We start from the raw sequence: 19,793 nt of genomic DNA on the forward strand, positions 1-19,793 counted from the left end.
CTCCAGTCTCTCCTCCTCCCCCGTCATCTGTTCCTGTGTGCTTATATCCTTATATCAGATATATCCTTCTCCCAAAGCTGCAGATTCAGTGCCATCCTTTGAGATACATTCTTCTCAGGGGAGGGGCGGGTCCTCAAACTTTTTAAACAGGGGGCCAGTTCACTGTCCCTCAGACCATTGGAGGACCAGACTATAGTTTTGAAAAAAACTATGAACAAATTCCTATGCACACTGGACGAGTCAGCTGCTAAGCAGGGCAGGCAGTGATGGCAAAAACACTCAGCGGGCCGGATAAATGTCCTCGGAGGGCCGCATGTGGCCCACGGGCCGTAGTTTGAGGACACCTGCACGTGACTCAAAAGACAATTGCATAAAAATGATAAATTTATGTTATCAGACATTCAATTTATAAACATGTAATTTATGACAACCACAAGGCAAAAGGGAGAGGGGAGGTATAGGAACAGAGTGTTTACATATTATTAAAATTAAGTTCGTAGCAATTTAAATTAGTTTGTTATAAATTTAGGATATTAATTGTAATCTCTGAGGTAACCACAAAGAAACTAGCGTTAAAAGATACACAAAAGGAATTGAGAAAGGGAATCAGAAAATCAACCAAACAAAAAAATAAGGGGGGAAAAAAGGCAGTATTATAGGAAACGAGGGACAAAAAAGGCATAAGAAACCAGAAAACCTGTAACAAAATTGTAGACGTAATTCCTTCCTTATTGATAATTACTTTAAATGTAAATGGATTGAACTCTCCAATCAAAAGGCAGGGATTGCAGAATATATAAGAAAATAGGAACTAAAATGATCATGTTTAAGAAAATATTATCCAAAACATGATCCCACTTTCTAGCCAAAGACCCAAATAAGTTGAAAGCAAAAGAATGGAAAAAGCATGCTATGCAAATAGTTACATGTGGGGTTAAGGGTAAGAGGGAACCCCACAAAACATCACAGTTTTGGTAGGCACAATTGTACAGCGATAATAAGTAGAGATTATAGTAAAGTCATAGAGAGCATGAGAGTTAAAGGATAGAGTCAAGTAATGGAATCAGACGCAATTCATGGTAGCATATCTCACCTCAGCCCCGCTTGATGGTCTTCGTGGAGGGGGCTTAGTCGTCAGAGAAGAAGCCGCTGCTTCATCCTCCTTAGTCACCTTCTCCAGCCACCCTCCTGAGAACCAGGGAGCCTCCTTATTTATTGCTAACCACGCATCATAGAGTCATACATCACAGAAAGGGGCAATACAATTCATTCTAGAACAAGTTTGATCATTCTGGTGTCTCATACAATAAAGCGGGCAATTACTATCCTGGGAGACATGCAAGTTCCCTGACAGTGGACAATAACCTGAGTCACCAGGAGGGGTATTAACATAGGCAATACAAGCAATAGGAGGGAGATGACCTAAGGGTGAATGTGCAATAGTAAGAGGAGGGACTAGGGGGGCATGTGTGGCAAGATAGTAGCCTAAGCTTAGTCATCTTAGAATGGTCCCAGGCTTGCCTATGGGCACTGCTTCGAGGGAACAATAACAGAAAGGAATGGGCTTTATTTAGGGTGAGTCAGACTAATAGTCTAGCCACTACAGATGGCCTATGTTAAGGAGAATAACCTCTGACTTACTTTCGCTGCCTAAAGAACAGTCACGCTAAAGCAGCTAAGTTTGGTACATATTTTGGGGAGACAACTTAAGAGAAATCCTTCTGTTCCCCACAGTTACAGAAGAGAGCTAGAGTGGCTATGTAACTATCCAACCGAATAGATTTTAAGTAAAAATCTGTTACAAGAAGTAACAAAGGGCACACAAGACAAAGGGGTTGATTCATCAAGAAGTTATGGCTATTATATAAACAATCTGGAGTAGGAAAATGCATAGTGACATTAATTTATTATGGGGAATAAAATGAGGGAAGAGTAGAGAATTATTTCTTAATGGTTCAATTTATGCTTGGGGTAATTAAAAAAAACTTTTAGAAATCAATAGTGGTGACGTCTGTACATCTGGAGCCATGGAGGCTGGATGAACACCTAAAACTACTGCCCTGAAATCATCTTTAAACTTTAATCCAAAATTATACCCCGCAGTCATTTTAAAACAAAGCAGTATGTTGTTGGTAGGTGCCATCTAGTTGGTTCAGACCCATAGCGGCCCTGTGCACAACAGAGTGAAACACTGCCCGCTCCTGTGCCGTCCTCACAATGGTCCCTATACCCGAGCACCCCCTGTTGCAGCCACTGTGTCCATCCCTCTCACTGAGGGCCTTCCTCGTTTTTGAGGCTCCTCCACTTTACCAAGCATGATGTCTTCTCGAAGGACCGGTTTCCCCTGACAATTTGTCCAAAGTATGTTGGATGGAAGTCTCACTGTCTTTGCCTCTAAGGAGCACTCTGGCCATCCTTTTCCCAAGATTTGTTTTGGGCAATATTTGTAATATTCTTCTCCAGCACCACAAGCTATCCATTGCTCTTCCATCTTCTTTATTCAGTATCCAACTTTCAAATGCATATGAAGCAATTGAAAATACTATGGCCTGGGTCAATTGTACCTTAGTCCTTAAAGCTGCATCCGTGTTTTTCAACACTCTGAAGAGTCCTGTGCGGGAGATTCACTCGGTGCAATACGTCTTTTGGTCTTGACTGCTGCTTCCGTGAGCACTGACGGTGGATACAAGCAAGAAAAAAATCCTTGACAAATCCAGCCCCCCCCCCACCGCCACCCCCAGTACATCGTGATGCTACCTATTGGTCCAGATGTGAGGATTTTCGTCTTCTTTACATTGAGCTGTAACCTATATGGAAGGTTCCCTATATCTTCATCAGCTAGTGCTTTCAGCCATCCTCACTTTCAGCAAGCAAGATTGTGTTATCTGCAGATCGCAGGTTGTTAATAAAGCTTCCTCCAATTCTGACGTCACATTCTTCTGCATAGAATCCAGCTATCTGATGATTTTTCTCAGCATACAGTTTGAATAAGTATGGTGAGAGGACACAACCCCGATGCACACCTTTCCTGATTTTAAAACTATGCACTATTCCCTTGCTCTGTTCACACAACTGCCTCTTGATCCTTGTACAATTTCCACAAGAGCACAATGAAATGTTCTGGAATTCTCATCATTCTGAAAGCTATCCATATTTTTTTTTATTCACACAGTCAAATGCCTTGGCATAGTCAATAAAACACAAGTAAACATCTTTCTGCTATTCTCTGCTTTCAGCCAAGATCCATCTGACATCAGCAATGATATCCCTTGTCCGACATCTTCTTCTTAATCTGACCTGAACTTCTGGCGGTTCCCTGTCAATGTACTGGTGTAATCATTGTTGGATGGTCTTCAGCAAAATTTTATTCCCATGTCCTCTCAATGATATTGTTTTCTAATTTGAGCATCCCATTGGATCACCTTTCTTTGGATTGGGTAGAAATATGGATCTTTTCTGGTCGGTTGGTCAAGTAGCTGTCTGCGTTGGGCTGAGTTGACTAGAGAAACAATTCAGTGACACTCACATATGTGTAAGGAAGAAATTTATATCAAGAAAACATCCCAGCCCAGTCCAACTCAAGTTCATAAGTCTGATATGAGTTGATAAGTCCCTCTGCAGATTCATGCAGTCACATGCAATGATGCAGAATGCAGGAAGATCACAGGTTGGTGAGTGCAAAGTCATGTGCATCCAATGGCAGTGGTAACATCGCAGGGTTCTGGTAGCAATCGGAATCAGCTAGCAGGAAAATGAAGGCAGAGGAAGAGAGAGAGAGAGAGAAAGGGAGTTTCCCGGGGCCCTCTGTATGACAAGGCCACGCCCATAAGGCAGCACCCTCAGGCTGCTACCTGATTGACAGGTTGAATACCACCCCTACACTTTTATATATTTTCAAGTTGACATGAAATTATTTAACTATTCCACTGTCTTCCAAATTTCTGGACATAGACGATTGAGTGCTTTCAGCGCTTCACCAGACTGTTGAAACATTTCACTGGTAAATCACCAATTCCTGGAGTCTTGGTTTTACCTAACTTTCAGTCCAGCTTGAACTTCTTCCTCCAGCACCATAGATCCTTGCTCATATGTTACCCCCTGAAATGGTGCAATATTGATTAGTTCATCTTCGTAAGGTGCTTCTATGTATTATTTCCATCTTCTTTTGATGCTTCTTGTGTTGTTCAGTATTTTGCCCATAGAATCTTTCAATATCGCAACTCAAGGCTTGATTTTTCCCCTTGAGTTCTTTCAGTTAAGATATGCTGAATCAGTTCTTCCTTTTAGGTTTTCTAACTCTGGTCTTTGCACGTTTCATTAGAACATTTGGCCTTGTCCTCCTGAACTGCCTTCGAAATTTTCTGTGCAGCCCCTTGACTTCATCAGTTCCTCCATGTGCCTTAGCGACTCTATGCTGAAGAGCAAGTTTCAGAGTCTCTTCTGACATCCACGTTGATCTTTTCTTTCTACCCTGTCTTTTTAATGACCTATTGCTTTCTTCATGGGTGATATTCTTGATATCTTCCCACAGCTCTCCGGGTTTTCTGTCTTTAGTGTTCAATGCATCCAATCTGTTCTTGTGATGATCTCAAAGTTCAGGTGGTATAGATTCAAGGTCACATTTGAGCTCTTGTAGACTTGCTTTAATTTTCTTCAACTTCAGCCTCAAGTTACATGTAAGCGATTGATGGTCAGTTCCACAGTCAGCCCCTTGCCTGGTTTTAGCTGCTGATATTGAGCTTCTCCGTGATTTCTTCCCACAGATGTAGTCAATTTGATTCCTGTGTATTCCATCTGGAGAAGTCCATGTGTATAGTCGCCATTTGTGTGGTTGAAAAAAAGGTATTTGCTATAAACAAATTGTTGGTCTTGCAAAATTCTATCATGCATTCTCTAACTTTGTTTTTCCCTCTTTGTTTTAAACTTCTGTATTCCATTTGCCAATAGCTATCAATGCATCTTGATTGCATGTTTGATCAACTTCTAACTGACATGTCAGTAGAATTCTTCAATTTCTTTCTCACTAGCCTTAGTGGTTGGTGTATAAATTTGAATAAAAGTAATATTGATGGATTTCCTTGAAAGCAGATAGATATAATCCTATCACAGGAAGCACTGTACTTCAAGATAGATGATGAAATGTCCTTTTTGACAATGAATGCAATGCCATTCCTCTTGATTGTGTCAGTCCTGACATAGTAAACCATATGATTTTCTGATTCAAAGTGGCCAATCCTAGTCTATTTCAGCTCACTAGTACCTAGGATAGCTATCTTTACACGTGCCATTTCATTTTGACGACTTACAAGTTTCCTAGAGTCATACTTAGTACATTCTAAGTTCTGATTATTAGATTTTTTTCAGCAGTTTCTCTCGCCTCCATTAGTAAATGAAGATCCAGAAGCTTCCAAGCCCACAAGCTCTACTCCATTCACCCCACATGATTTGTTTGGTTTTTTGAAAATCATTTTATTTGGGGCTCGTCCAATGCTTCTCACAATCCATACATCCATCCATGGTGTCCAGCACATTTGCACATTTGTTGCCATCATCATTCTCAAAACATTTGCTTTCTACTTTAGTCCTTGGTATTGGCTCCTCGTTTTCCCCTCCCTCCCCGCTCCCCACTCCCTCATGAATACTTGACAATGTATAAATTATTATTTTGTCATATCTTACACTGCCCAACATCTCCCTTCACTCACTTTTCTGTTGTCTGTTGCCCAGAGAGGAGGTTATATGTAGATCCTTGTAGTTCCCCCTTTCTACTCTACCTTTGCTCCACCCTCCCGGTATGGCCACTGTCAGCACTGGTCCTGAAGGGATTGTCCATCTTAGATTCCCTGTGTTTCCAGTTCCTATCTGTACCAGTGCACATCCTCTGTTCTAGCCAGATTTGTAAGGTAGAATTGGGATCATGACAGTGGGGGGCAACTCACATGGCTGAGAAAGCAGCTCCTCCTCAGTCACATTTCCAGTTCTCTGACCTGAGGGGCACATCTTCCGACACTGTTACAATGTTCTCTTCCATTCATTGGACCTTCAGTATCTGACAGTGTTTCAATGCTATGCATAAAGTTCTGATTATTAATAGATTTCTATGGCTCTTTCTTCTCTTTTTGAGCCCCATCAGGAAATGAGGGTCCTGGAGGATTTAGTCCCATAGGCTTTACTCTGTTCACATTACTATAGTCCAGTTTACTTTGAGAAGGCAGCTTTTCCTCAGGCATATTCATTAGGTCTTCAACATCTGAAAATGATTCGATGCTGTAAAGTTTTCATCAGCTAATTCCTCTGAAGAGGGCAGCTGATTCCTTCTCAGAGTCTGTTTTGAGTCTGGAAGCTCTGCCAAAACCTGTTCACTTTGAGTGACCTTGCTGGCATTTGAACGCCAGTGACATAGCTTCTAGCATCACAACAACATGCAAGCAACAACAGTTTCACTCTTCCTCCCTCAAAAAACAGCAGCAAACCAATCGCTTTGCCATCCAATTAATTGACTCTGATTCATAGTGACCCCTATAGGGCTTCATCAGATGTAAATCTTTAAGGGAACAGATATCCCCCTCTTTCTTTCCTGATTGGTTTGTGGGTTTGAAGCACCAATCTTGCAGTTAGCAGTTCCACACTGTGTTAGTCTGGGTTGACTAGAGAAAGAAATTCATAGACACGTATATGTATATAAGAAAGAGCTTTATATAAGAGACAAATTGTATATTAAGAAAACATTCCAGCCCAATCCAGATCAAGTCCATAAATCCGATATTAGCCCATATGTCAAATACCAAGCTATAAATTCCTCTTCAGACTCACAAACACATGCAATGATGCTGAATGCAGGGCAATCACAGGCCAGTGGGTAGAAAGTCTTGTGGATCCAGTGGTGGTAGAAGCATCTCAGTGCTGGTGTGGGTCTCCATGTGGCTCTGGCTGCATCAGTGTAGCTCCATCAGGAATGTCTCATGGGGAGTGAGCCTGTGTCCGGCCTCCAGGGAGCTATTTCTCAATTTAGCACCTTCAAATGAGGTCATGGAGCTGCGACCTGGCAGGCTAAATAAACTCCACCCTTCACTCAACTCATAAGTCTCAAATTGACAACAGATTACGTAACTACCACACACACTTAGTAGACAGTGCCACAGACTTACCTGGTGAAAGATGTCTGCCTTTATCATCGTGATCTTTTAAGAACAATCTACATGGGCTCAAAGTGACATTAGCAATTTGAACGACTAGACAGGAACCTTAGGGGGCTGTGATTGTTTATGTCAAGGCAGGGGTGGGGGGGCAGGCAGAACAATTCAAAACAGGAAGGCAATCGTGGTTGCACAGTTTAATCAGTGTTACTGAACTGTGCCTGTAGTAATGGTTGAATTGGTGTATGTTTTGCTGTATACACTCTCACAACTGCTGCATGATAACATCAAAAAGGGAGAGCGACATTTTATTGGTGTTAACCGGTGAAAAAACAGGAGGCGTGGCAAACGATTTCTCATCCATTTCCTCTGAGCCTCATCCTCTGCTGGTGGGTGTCTGCCTTATTGGAGGTGGTGGTCAGGTGCGTGGGGAATGGGAAGGTTAAGGCATACCTACCTATCCAGACTGCACCCCCGCCTGGACATAAGGTGGACTTTGCCGGGAGGGACAAGAACTTCTGTGCTGGGTCTGTTTGATTCTTAAGGGTGCTCAGACGAACTAACAGTATCCTGTCCTCAGCCATTCATTCCCAAACCAGAAAATAATGCATTCCCTCACCGGTGTAAGTTTTATAACCGCAAAGGTGCCCGTGACCCTGGTGGACGCCTCCCGCCCCCGCCTCTTTTCACAACCGTCTTTATTTTAAATTCCAGAAGAGAAAAGCTATATTCAAACTGCAAGAAAGCCAGCTGTCTTGGGAAGGCTCGGGTGCGCCATCGGAAGGATGCCAGCAGAGCAGGGCGTCGGCGGAGAACCCGCGCTTCCGGCGCCTCCGCCCTCGCAGCGCGGGAGCGATGCCTCGCCGGGCGGTGCTGTCTCTTTAAGGGGGCGGGGCTCCGCCCGGAGGAGGCGGGGCAGTCCCGCCCCCGGATGTCCGGCTTCCGGCTACCGTGTGGGCCTGGAACCTGCGCGGAGCGTCGGAGGCTGCAGCCTTCCCGGGACCCGCGGACGCCGCGCCGCGCCAGGTGAGGCGGCTGGGCCTGCGGAGCGTCTGCCGCCCGGCCGCGTGGCCTGCGCCTCCCCCTGCAACATTGCCTCCGCTTCCGGACAGCTCTTCGCTAGACCCACCTGGGTTCGTGGTTCCCTCCGCTGCCTGGCCCATCACCGTCACCTACCCAAAGTAATTGCCTTCGTCCTGCGCCCAGCGCCTTACATGCGCTGTCCTAACGAGTGCCCCCAACAGCCCGGCTAGGAGGTACTGTTAGGAACCCGTTTTTCAGATGAGGAAACTGAGGCCCCGAGGAGCCCAACGCAGCGGAACCATGAGTCAAACCCAGGTCTCTCTGACCCCAGAGGCTGATCTGCTCGGCCTCTCCTCCCCGGCCCCTTCAGCTACCTCCTTCCAACGTCAGCCTGCCTTTCTCAACGCCTGTCTCCAGACCAGCCCCTAAACAGGAAGCCTCAGTGGGTGAAACCCGATGCAACCTGTAACGCTCAGGATTTTGTTGTTAGGTGCCACCCAGTGGGTTCTGACTCATAGTGACCCCCAGAAGGAAACTCTGGCCCAGTCCTGTGCCGTCCTCACAATTGTTCTAAGTGTTTGAGCTCAGCCTTGCAGCCACTTGTGTCAATGCATCTTGTCCTCCCCGCCCCCCTCCTCTCCATTTGACCAAGGGAGATGTCCTTTCTCTTTCTCCAGGGACTGTTGTCTCCTGATGACATGTCCAAAGCATGTGAGACAGGTCTTGCCGTCTGCGGAGCAGTCTGGCTGTTCCTTTGGCAGCCCATGGCATCCACTCTTCTTCGGTGTTCCTTCCTCAGTGCCCAACTTGTGCATGCATATGATGCGATGGAGAATACCATGGCTCTGGTCAGGCACACCTTAGTCCTCAAAGTAACATCCGGCTTTTCAACACTTCAAAGCTTTACTTTCCCATTTCCCCCCTTTCTTACAATAGGGTTAATAACAAAAAGTCAAAACTCACTGCCATCCACTCGATGCTGATTCATAGCGACCCCTCTGGGTTTCTGAGGCTAGCTGCTTACGGGAGTAGAAAGCCCAGTCTTCCTTCCGTAGAGCTGCTACTGGTTTCAAACTGCCGACTATTCAGATGGCAGCCCATCGAGTAACCACTGTTCCCCCAGGGCGCCTAGTTTTAATTATCTGACGCTGTGTGTTTTTAATAAACCCCACTGGAAAAGTTGGTAAGGGAGAACAGTGCCATTTCTAATGCTAGGATGGTTGCAGATATTTTATCTTGTTATTCCATTAAGTTTATTCTTTTTTTTCTTTTTAGACCCTTACAGATTTCTTCTTAGTAATTGCTTGAAGATCCATTGGCTGAATGGCAGCTGTGGATGACTTGCAGTTCGAAGGTACATCCGTCGGGGACGCACCTTTATGTTTCCACAATCGTGGCAGCAGATTTTCACTCGCATACTGGTGCATACCTTAAGGAAAATGATTTCAAACATCTAACAAAGATCGTGGGTTGACTTTGTTCAGGTTTTTCTCTTTGCCCACACCAGTTTTTCTTTTTTTCAGATTCTGATAACCAAGCACACCCACTGCCACTGTGCCCGTTCTGACTCCTGGTGACCTAATAGGACAGAGTAGAACTGCTCTTTTTTGAGACTGTAAATCATTCTGGGAGCAGAGAGCCTCATCTTTTTCCTGTGGAGTGACTGGTGTGCTTAATCAGCGACTTTGGTAGCTAGCAACCCAGCGCTTAACCCACAGTGTGCCGCCAGGGCTCTATAAATGGTGACAGCTACTGCCATCAATTTAGTACACGGATTACAGAACACTTGTACCATTCCTCTAGTTCAACAGATATTTATTGATTGGAATCACAATGGATACTGGAGATAAAAAGAAAAAGTAGAATTTGATACACCCAGAAAACCAAGTAATTAGCAGAAAGGATCACCTTTAGAAAGTGGTAAAGCCAGGATTTAAACCAGGCAGCTTGGCTCCTCAGCCTATACTGCCTCTCTACTACCAGAAAGAGAGACAAGGTGATTACGGTGAGAGCCAACTCATTGGCGATGCTGTGAGCTCCATCTTCACCATACATCCTGCCATGACCATCCCTGGCAGCTATATAGAGAAGGGGAAACACTCCAGAATGTGTGTTGGATTTTGTATGGGGCCACCCAGGCTGATAAAGTTTAATTGGCACATAATGCACGTAGCATACAATGCAGTGCTTTCAATATACTGAGAAGAGTTGTGTAATCACCACCACAGTGTATTTTAGAACATTTCCTTCATTCTTGTACCCACTGTTATTACATCCTCAACCTCCCCTGCCATTTGCTTAAAGGACTCATCATCTCATGACTTGTTAAGACAGATTTTTGTTCTATAGTTTCTACTTTCATTTTTGTCTGTATACTTTTCAAAGTGATTGTATACATCATTGGAAGAAATAACTCATTAAACTTCTTTGAACTTGGATCAAAGATGAGATCTAGATTGGGTACTGGCTCTGGGCCAGGTACTCTGCAGAGGACTTTACGTAGGTAATATCTCTAATGCTCCCCAAATTTCCTAAAGTAGATCCTATTCTTCCCATTGTACAGATGAGAAGACTGAGGTCTATACAGATTAGTAAGTAGCGGGGCCAGGACTAAAGCCCAGGCCTGACGCCAAATTCTCTCCTCTTCCTCATTTTCCTGGGTCGGCCTGGTTTCTGGATGAGCCGTAACTCACAGCACCAGACAACGTCTACAGCAGAGCTGAGGTTGTAGCGGCGTGGCTGTCAGTGAGTAGGCTGGCATTTCCAGGGTGGGGAAGGCCTCTGATCCCCTTGTCCTCTGATTGGTCTCAGACTTCGGTGATGCAGCTTCTGCTCTAGCAGCAAGCCCAGATGAGACCACGATAAGCATTGAGGATCCCAGTGAAACCCCGAAGCATCAGCCTGGGGCCCCAAGAGGCTCAAGGAGAGAAGAGGATGATGAGTTACTGGGGAACGATGACTCTGACAAAACCGAGGTTTGACTTGTCTTTGAAGTGTTATTTTTTATACTTTCTAACAGTGGGCTCCCGCATAGACTCACCATCCACTGTGCGCCAGGTTCAGTACCAAGCAGTGGCGGCACAAAGGTGAATCAGGCGTGGCCTCTGCCTTGGTGGGAGAGGGAAACACGGTACACAGGGCATTAGTGCAGTGGTCGAGGGAAACGGGGGGTCATGGAAACAAAAAGAAGGGAATTAAGGAAGGCTTCCAGGAGGCAGTGACCCTTAAATGAAACTTGATGCAAAGTGTGCGACTTAGCCAGGGGAAGAGGGCGGGGAAGGGTGATCTAGGCAAAGGGAATGGTTTCCCGGGCAATTTAGAGACATGAAAGATAGGATACAGACAGGAGAGTCAGAACTTGGACCCTCTGGAATCAAAGCAGAGGTGAAGACAGGAGATGAGCCGGAGCTCAACCTCAGACACCAAGACCAGACCCCCTGGCTTCGAGGCCATTCCAACTCAGAGCAACTCACTAGGACAGAGTACCACCGCGCCTGGGGGTGCCAAGGCTGTCAGTCTTCACGGGAGCAGAAAGCCTCCTCGCTCGCTTGTAGAGCGTCTTGTGGATTTGAAACTCTGACCCTCTTAGCAGTGCAGGGTATGACCCACTACCCACTAGAGCTCCTTGAACTCAGCCTAATGAGTATGAATTATATTCTGAAAACTATGGGGGAACTGCTGAAAGGTTCTGAGCAATACGGCTGGAGAGTTAGATGTGAGTCTGCAGAGTGTAAATTGGTGGGAGACAGCTGAAATGGCTGCTTTGATGAAGACGGAAGTAGAGTTGGGCAGGGGCCAGACTCAGCAGGACTTGCTGGGGAAAAGGTAAGGCATGGGGAAGGAGGAGTCTAGGGAGACGTCTAGGTTTCTGAACTGGCTGCAATATCAGGCGGCTATGTTTGATCACAAAGGTATATTTTCATGTATACCATTTTATGTTCCAGCAAAGTAATATTTCCGTTCATGCTTTATAGATCAAATCCTGATGGCAGCGGACTAGCGGAACACTCAGTTTATAGTAGTCATCCACGGACTTAGTAAGCATTGATAGCTCTTGGATGCTAGGGGGTCTTTGTGAAACTCTATGAAATAATTACATGCAAAACTGTATGTGAACCTTGATACCATTATATCCTAGGGATTGTGGCAAAGTTGAGACCGGAGCCATGGAGACCTGAGTTTGAATCCTGGTCCTGCCAGTAGTAATAGCTGTGTGCCCTTGGGCGTGGTACTTTAACTTCCCTCAGCTGGGGTTTCCGCATCTGAAAATATGAGCAAACGACATGTTGACCATTTCCATTATCATCACAAAGCTAATGCTTAAGCAGTGGTTAATAGCTGCCAGCCACCAATTAATGATTGGATTCTCTCATGGCATCCTCCAAACACCTCTAAGAACCAGGTACTATTATTAGTGCCCTTGTTGCCGTGAGGAACCTGAGAGGTAGAGTTTAAGCGGCTCTCCCCAGGACACACAGAAGGCAGGCAGCACACAGGGACTTCCTCGAACTGATGCTCATCACGTCTGTACCAGAGTCAGGGTCGCCCAGTGCTGGTCAGAGTGGCTGGTGTCCTCAGGATACAGACACGGTCATTAGAATGGCTGAACCATAGCAGGCAAAGCAACTTAAAAATGAAAAAAAACCTGTCCGTTATGATTGAGAAGAGGTTGCCAGCATCCCATGATGGAGACAGAATTCTTTGGCCTGGTGCTTGGCTCTCTGCTGCTTGCTAGCTTGTCATGTTAGGGTTGGCAAGAATGGTCAGTGTCCCCTCTCATCCTCCTCCCCTGCACAAAATCACTGCTGTCCTTGGCACTCGAATACCCGCCGTGGCAGACTGCCCATTATGGCGGAGGCAGCCCATGCCATCGTGGGGCAGCCTTAGTGGTGAAGGTCGTTCCTGTGCCGCCATGGGCAACAGCAACAAGCATTTCCCCTGCCCTGCAAGCTGCTCGGAGTCCGTCGGATCTTCCAGTGCCTGAGTGGCCTTCACATACCTGAAGAGGCCAGTCAGGGTTCCTGGTATTGTCCCTGTACTCCACCACTGAAGAGCCATGCTGTGGAGACGACACAGTACTCCCCACGTGCCTCTTCTAACTCGTCTTTGTTTACTGTCATGGCAGTAATACTGTAAGCTTGGAGTGCTTTAGAATAAATAAAACTAACTAGATTTTTCAGAATTTGGATAACAGTGGTAAGGGTCTTGAGGGGCCAGGGGAAGGAAAGACATTTGCTCTGACTGCTGACTGTGTGTGTGTGTGTGTTCAAATGCAATTGCTTTGGTGTATATGCTGTTTGTCTTGTGTATATGTGTGTACAATATACATATATGAGGACTTCAAAAATTTTGAGGGGAAATGAAATTCAGAGATAATGAAATTTTCCATAAACTTTTTGACAAACAATTGTTCATCTCTAATTACCTATAATAAAAAAACAAAACTAACCAGTTGCTGGCAAGTCCATTCCAACCCCCGGCAACCCCATGCATTGTCGTGTAGGGTTTCCCAGACTGAATGTTCAGCAGCATCTTGCCAGGCCTTTCTTCTGAGGCACCTCGGGGTGCCCTTCAGTGAGCAGTCTATCATACTTGCTGTTTGCACCTCCCAGGGCTCCCTGCATATAACATATACTATATAAAATGTTTCACCAAAACCTCTCTATAATCCTATAAGGCAGATTTTGTTAGTCCTAGGGTGATACAAATGGTTAAATGCTCAACAACTAGATCATTGCTTCCCAAAGGGGCTGATACTGCCCCCAGGGGGCTGATACTGACCGCCCCAGGGCGGCTACAAAAGCAGAAGCCTACCTGCTATCACTGCCCTGGATTATGAGTTACAGTACTCAGGGCCGCGAAGTAATATATACCGGTGTATGTTTTTTCTGCGAAGGGAGCTGTCGGTCAAATAAGTTTTAAGACCCTATGTTCCAGGTAGATGATTGATGGTTCACCTCACTCGAGGCTTCTCAGAGACAGGCCTGGCCACGGGATTCCAAAAGGCGACAGCCTTGAAAATCCCATGGAGAAGTTCCATGCTGCACAGGTAGGGTCCCCATGGATTGGAATCAATTCGAAAGCAGCGGAGAACAGCAGCCTGAGGAGTCTAGTGATTTGCTAAGGCTGAGGGAGGAGCCTTGGTAGCATGGGGGGCTACCTGTTGGGCCCCTGATTGGAAGATCAACAGTTCAAATCTACCACCTGCTCCATGGGAGAAAGATGAGGCTTTCTGCTCCGATAAAGAGTCACAGTCTCAGAAACCCACAGGGGCAGTTCCGCCCTGCCCTGTGGGGTTGCTGTACGGAATTGGCTCGCTGGCAGGTAGCATGACCTCACCGCCGATGCTCACTTTATATCAGGCCTGGCTGTTGCAGAATTGGTTTATGAAGGAGGAAGAGCTTGCTCCTTCCCACATCTTGGTTCCCTGTTAGATAGATCAACCTCCTCTTTCCCTCTGCACAGAGGAATTGGGAAAATGCTTCTAAGTTTGTGATGTTTGTTTTATCTTGGGTAGTTACTTGCTGGACAGAAGAAAAGCTCCCCCTTCTGGACATTCGAGTACTACCAAACGTTCTTTGACGTGGACACTCACCAGGTGAGTAAACCAGCACCCCTTTCCTTCTACACCCGACGGAGACCTAACCCATCAAAGGTCATGAAAGCCTCCGTGAAAGTCACCCTACAAATGTCAACAAGTCAGGGCAGTGAGCACTTGAAAACCACTGTTACCGTCAGAGAAGCTCTGATCACTGCATTGCAATTCTGCAAGAACTGAATTTATTAGACTTGAAACACTGACCATCACCAGCTTCAGTAGGCTTCTCGCTATGTTGTCTTCCAGGTCTTTGACAGAATAAAAGGCTCTCTTTTGCCGATACCAGGAAAAAACTTTGTGAGATTATATATCCGCAGCAATCCAGATCTCTACGGTATGTGTGGTGGCATTTTGACTCTTCACCAGAATTCAAGTGAGTGTGAGCTGCCTAGAGAGTTGGAGGAGTGCACCGTGGGTGGAGTGTACCAAGTGTTAGTGATTTATTTTTGTGTTCTGAGCTTTAGTAGTCAACAGTACAAAGCGTTGGGGGAGAAATGCAATTTGGAAACAGCCGAAGTATGCATCAGTAGGAGAAATGGATTAATTGGGGTGTGATTAATGCCATGTTGAAAAGTAATACTATCTCCTTTGGAAGTATTCAAGTAACCTTTCTCTAAGAGGAGGGGTTTAAGTGTTCGATTACTGAGGGGCTGAGTGGCCGGCTGGGTTCCCTTGGGATGTGGAGCAATGGGGACATGGACATGTCAGTGGTACACAAACCGGAAGAGTTTACAAATGCTCATGCCCTGTGACTCAGCAGTTCCTCTCCTAGATGTACGCTTCTAGAAACACACACATGTACGAGAAAACATAGGGTTTCTATGAGGAGGTTATGAAGCCCAGGTCACGGTGGGCTTGAAGGATTTCATGTTTATTGTTAAGCACTGGGGAATCACTGGAGAGTGGCAAGCAGGCCAGAGAGATGGCAAAAGTAAAGGGTACAAGAAAGCTGAGGGCTTGGAAAGTTTTCTTGCTAGGAATCGTGGCCAACCCAAGGGTGAGCTGTTGAGATTGGGCCACACAGGCATGGTGGGTAGGCAGGAGGTGGTGACGTGGCAGGCCACTTGGAAGTATCCTCCCCGCAGCTGTGTCCGAGTCTGGGTTACGTAGCTTAGGACACAAGGAAGCCACAGAATGCTGGTTGTTGTAGTTGTGAGGATCAAGTCGATTCTGACTCATAGCAACAGAAGAACTGCCCCGGTAAGGTTGCTGGGCAAGTCTTCAGTTCAGTATGTGTCACCCTCCCACACACCCTCCCACCCCCACCAGACTTCCTATTGGCTTTAAGATAAGCTCCAAACTTTCCAACAGGACTTCTCTTAGCCGTCATGATCTGACCTTGGTCCTTACCTCCATTCTCTGGCTACTTCGGACCTCCAGCTTCCTTAACCTCAAACTGATCTCTCTGGCGTTTGGGTCCTTTTGCTTATGCTGATCCTTCTTCCTTGACCACGTCTCATCTTTTACTTCCTGACTCCTGCTTTTCCTTAGAATTCAGATTAAATAAAGCTTCCCTGGATTTGGTCGTCACCCATGGGCTCCCATGAGCAGCCTGTACTTTCTCCTGTCAAAGCACTTGAGATGTTTTGTTGACTGTCTGTCTCCCCAAGATAATGGGGTACCCTAGAAACAGTGACTCTTTCTGTTATATATCAGTGCTCTTCCACACCTAATCCAGGCGTAGAGGGTAATGGAGCTTTGTAAATAATGGCTCATAGAAGGACATGGCAGTCTCTGGTCTCTAGTTAAATGGGCACTCTAAATATTTTGTTCACCTGTGGTCATGTGTTGGTGGTCTCAACTACAACACATGGTCAATTTTGTTTAACCAATGAAGGTCTAGATTTTTTATCTGGGGGGAAGTTACTTTGTTTTTCATTTCTTATGTGCTGTACAGTTGGAATGACTCAATCATATTTAATGCTGGGCTGCAGAAGAGAACTTAAAATGTATAATGAGTGTGTTAGTCTGGATAGACTAGAGAAACAAATTCATAGACAATCGTGTGTAAGAGAGAGTTTTATATGAAGGGTAATTGTACCTTAAGAAAGCATCCCAACCCAGTCCAGTCTAAGCCTGTAAGTCTGATATTAGCCCATATGTCTGATACCAATCTATAAAGTCCTCTTCAGACTCACGAAACACATGTAATGATGCTGAATGCAGGAAGATCACAGGCCAGTGGGTAGAAAGTCTTGGATCCAGTGGCGTTGTAAGCATCTCAGCGCTGGCAGGGGTCTCCATGTGGCTTCTCCAGTTCCCAGGACACGGGTCTATCAGCACAGTGCCATGTGTCTTGTCAGTAGCGAGTCTCCAAGGGAGTGAGCAGAGAGCAAGAAGTGTCTCCCTTCTCCAAGGAGGAATTCCCAGAATCCTTAAAGGAAGGCCATGCCCACACAGGCCTCATTGGCTGTGTCCCAATTGACAAGCTAGACTCTACCCCTACACTCCTAATCCTCAAATTGACCCCAGATTATGTACGTACCCTTGGAGGGAAATGAGTAGTCTTTGGGGGGGATTACTGGATATGGTCTGTGACCTGAAAGAGTGCTGGTGGCATAGTGGGTTATGTACTAGACGCTAACTGCAGGGTCAGCAATTTGAACCCACCAGCCACTCTCTGGGAGAAAAGTGAGGCTTTCTGCTCCTGTAAAGATTTACAGCCTCAGAAGCTCAAAAGGGGTAGTTCTACCCAGTCCTGTCAGAATGGACCAGAGGGCAGTGGGTCGGTTTTTTTTAGGTTGGCTTTTGAACTGTCACTAATCCCACGGTACCCAGAGTGTCACTGTGGTCCACCTGCCAGAGTAGGAGAGTGTGTTTCAGTGAGTCTAGCAGGTCCCTGAAGCCATTCTGTAGCAATTTCCCCGGTAATAGATATTCTCAGCAGTGGGCAGGCCCCCCCCCCCCCACCTACAATGGAGTCCTGATTTGTGGAATAAGAGCTAAATAGGAAAAGCCAAGTGGAAGCCATTAGAACTGATCTTACATAGGAAAATATTCCACCAAAACCATTGCCACCTTGCTGGTGGGTTGCAGATGTCGCTGCCAGTATTAAGGACTGGAATGATGCAGTCCCCATTCACCTTGCTTGGTTGACCTGTGCAAAGCATACCTAGATAAACCACATCACATCAGATGCCAGTTGCAGCTACCGTTCTAGGTGGGGTTTCATAGCTTGAGCCAATTCATCCATCAGTTATCTAGCACGCCCTTTTTCTCCTTACCTGTTTTGAAGGAACTCCAAAAGCAGCCGACAAAGCTCGGCACCTCCACCGGAGCCCTGGTGATTTAGTGGTCATGCAATCCACATGGTCAGTAGTTTGAAACCACCAGCGGCTCTGCTGGAGGAAGAATGGACTTTCTACTCCCGTGAACAGTCTCAGAAACCCACAGGGGTTGCTATGAGTCAGCGTTGACTCAGTGACAGTGATTTTGGTTTGGTTTTGTTGATTCTACCTCAAATCTAACACTCTTTAGCCCTATGTCCTAGTTTAGCCCTCAGGAACCTTGGTAGCCTTTCCCTTCCACAAGACATCATACTGGTTAGTTCATTACACCATGCTGACTGGATCTAGTAAGGAAGAATTATCATTGACTACACGAATTGGTAAGACATACATATGCTCAAGGTGGGAAATTAACCCACCAAGAATTCAGGTGCCTTCCCCTTCAATGAAGTTTCTAGAGGTCCACAGGTATGGGGCATGTTGAGATAATTAAGGGAAGGATAAACAAACAAAATTACCAAACTCACTGCCATCAAGTTGATGCCAACTCATAGTGACCCTATAGGACAGGGTGGAACTGCCCCTGTGAGTTTCTGAGACTGTTTACAGGAGTAGAAAGCCATGTTTTTTCTCCCGAGGAACTGGCTGGTGGTTTTGAACTGCTGACCTTGCAGGTGACAGCCCAATGAGTAACTACTATGCCACCAAGGCTCCTTATAAGTGAAGGATAAGTTGTCGTATCTAAACCCTCCCACCACTGAAAAGGAGGCACAATACTTGGTGGCCCTCTTTGGATTTTGGAAGCAACATATCCCTCATTTGGGTGAGGGATCTTTATCAAGTAACTTGAAAAGCTGCTAGTTTTGAATGGGACCAAGAACAAGAGAAGGCTCTGCAACCAATTCAGGTTGCCGTGCAAGCCACTCTGCTACACGGGCATTGATCCAGCTGATCCAGTGGGGCTGCAAGCATCAGCAGCAGATGCTGTTTGGAGCCTTGATGAATCGCGTGCAGACTTCCAGGATTTTGGAGTAAAACTCTGCCATCCTCTGCAGATAACTACTGTCCTCTAGAGAAACAGCTTTTAGTTTAACCATGAGCCGCCAAATCACTATGTTGATTGAGCTGCCGGTCATGAAGTGGCTCCTGTCTGTTTCACGGAATCATAGAGTCAGACATGCACATCCACACTCCATTATTAAATGAAACTCATATATACAAACGGCCTTGAGTAGTACCCGAGGACACAAATAAGTCTCATGAAGAAGTGGTCCAAATGCATATGGCCTTCACCCCTGTCACATTGCCTTCCCTCTCCCAGTCTGAGCGTATGGCTTCATCCGGACTTATTTGGTCAAAAATCCTGCCAGGTTTGCGGATGGTTCCCTGTGATGTGCAGACGTCACTCAAGTGGACAGTGGCAGTAGGGCAACCCCTTTGTGGGATCCCCGCTGAAGGACAATGGTGAGGTGAAATGCTCCCAGTGGGCAGAACTGCAAGAAGTGCACCTAGTTGTTTACTTTGCTTGGAAGGAAAAATGGTCAGATGTACAATTGTATACTAGCCACAGGCTGTGGTCAATGGTGTCTGCAGATGGCAAGGGACTTGGAAGGAACTCAGTAAGAAAACTGGTGATGAGGTTTGGGGAAGAGGCCTGTGGGCTAGACCTCTATTAATGAGCCAACGAAGTGGAGCTCTTCCGTAAATGCTCACCAAAGGTGACCTTGGCAGAGGAGTATTTTAAAATCAAGTGGATAGTAGATATATTCTGTGGAAAACAATTATCCTCTTTCCCTAGCCACTCCAAAT

The 19,793-nt window shown here is 45.9% G+C and overlaps 1 protein-coding gene across 6 annotated transcripts in view; it reads left to right on the top strand.

Annotated features, from left to right (window-relative positions):
• The first annotated feature begins 8,238 nt into the window (after nucleotides 1-8,238).
• The window catches only part of YIPF1 (Yip1 domain family member 1), a 67,911-nt gene continuing 56,356 nt past the window's right edge, over nucleotides 8,239-19,793 (top strand). For 3 of the 6 annotated variants that reach the window (XM_045292183.1, XM_030886093.2, XM_045292184.1), the window contains exons 1-5: nucleotides 8,239-8,317; nucleotides 9,435-9,513; nucleotides 10,971-11,134; nucleotides 14,677-14,757; nucleotides 15,004-15,091. In XM_045292183.1, the coding sequence (XP_045148118.1) occupies nucleotides 9,483-9,513; nucleotides 10,971-11,134; nucleotides 14,677-14,757; nucleotides 15,004-15,091 (364 nt within the window). In that variant the 5' untranslated portion in view covers nucleotides 8,239-8,317; nucleotides 9,435-9,482. The remainder of the gene's footprint in view (nucleotides 8,318-9,434; nucleotides 9,514-10,970; nucleotides 11,135-14,676; nucleotides 14,758-15,003; nucleotides 15,092-19,793) is intronic. The other 3 variants (XM_045292182.1, XM_045292185.1, XM_045292186.1) reach the window with 3 other exon arrangements.

This window comes from Echinops telfairi, unplaced genomic scaffold (genome assembly GCF_000313985.2).
Source record: "Echinops telfairi isolate 266 unplaced genomic scaffold, ASM31398v2 ScPeMD7_443;HRSCAF=831, whole genome shotgun sequence".
NCBI lineage: Eukaryota > Metazoa > Chordata > Mammalia > Afrosoricida > Tenrecidae > Echinops > Echinops telfairi.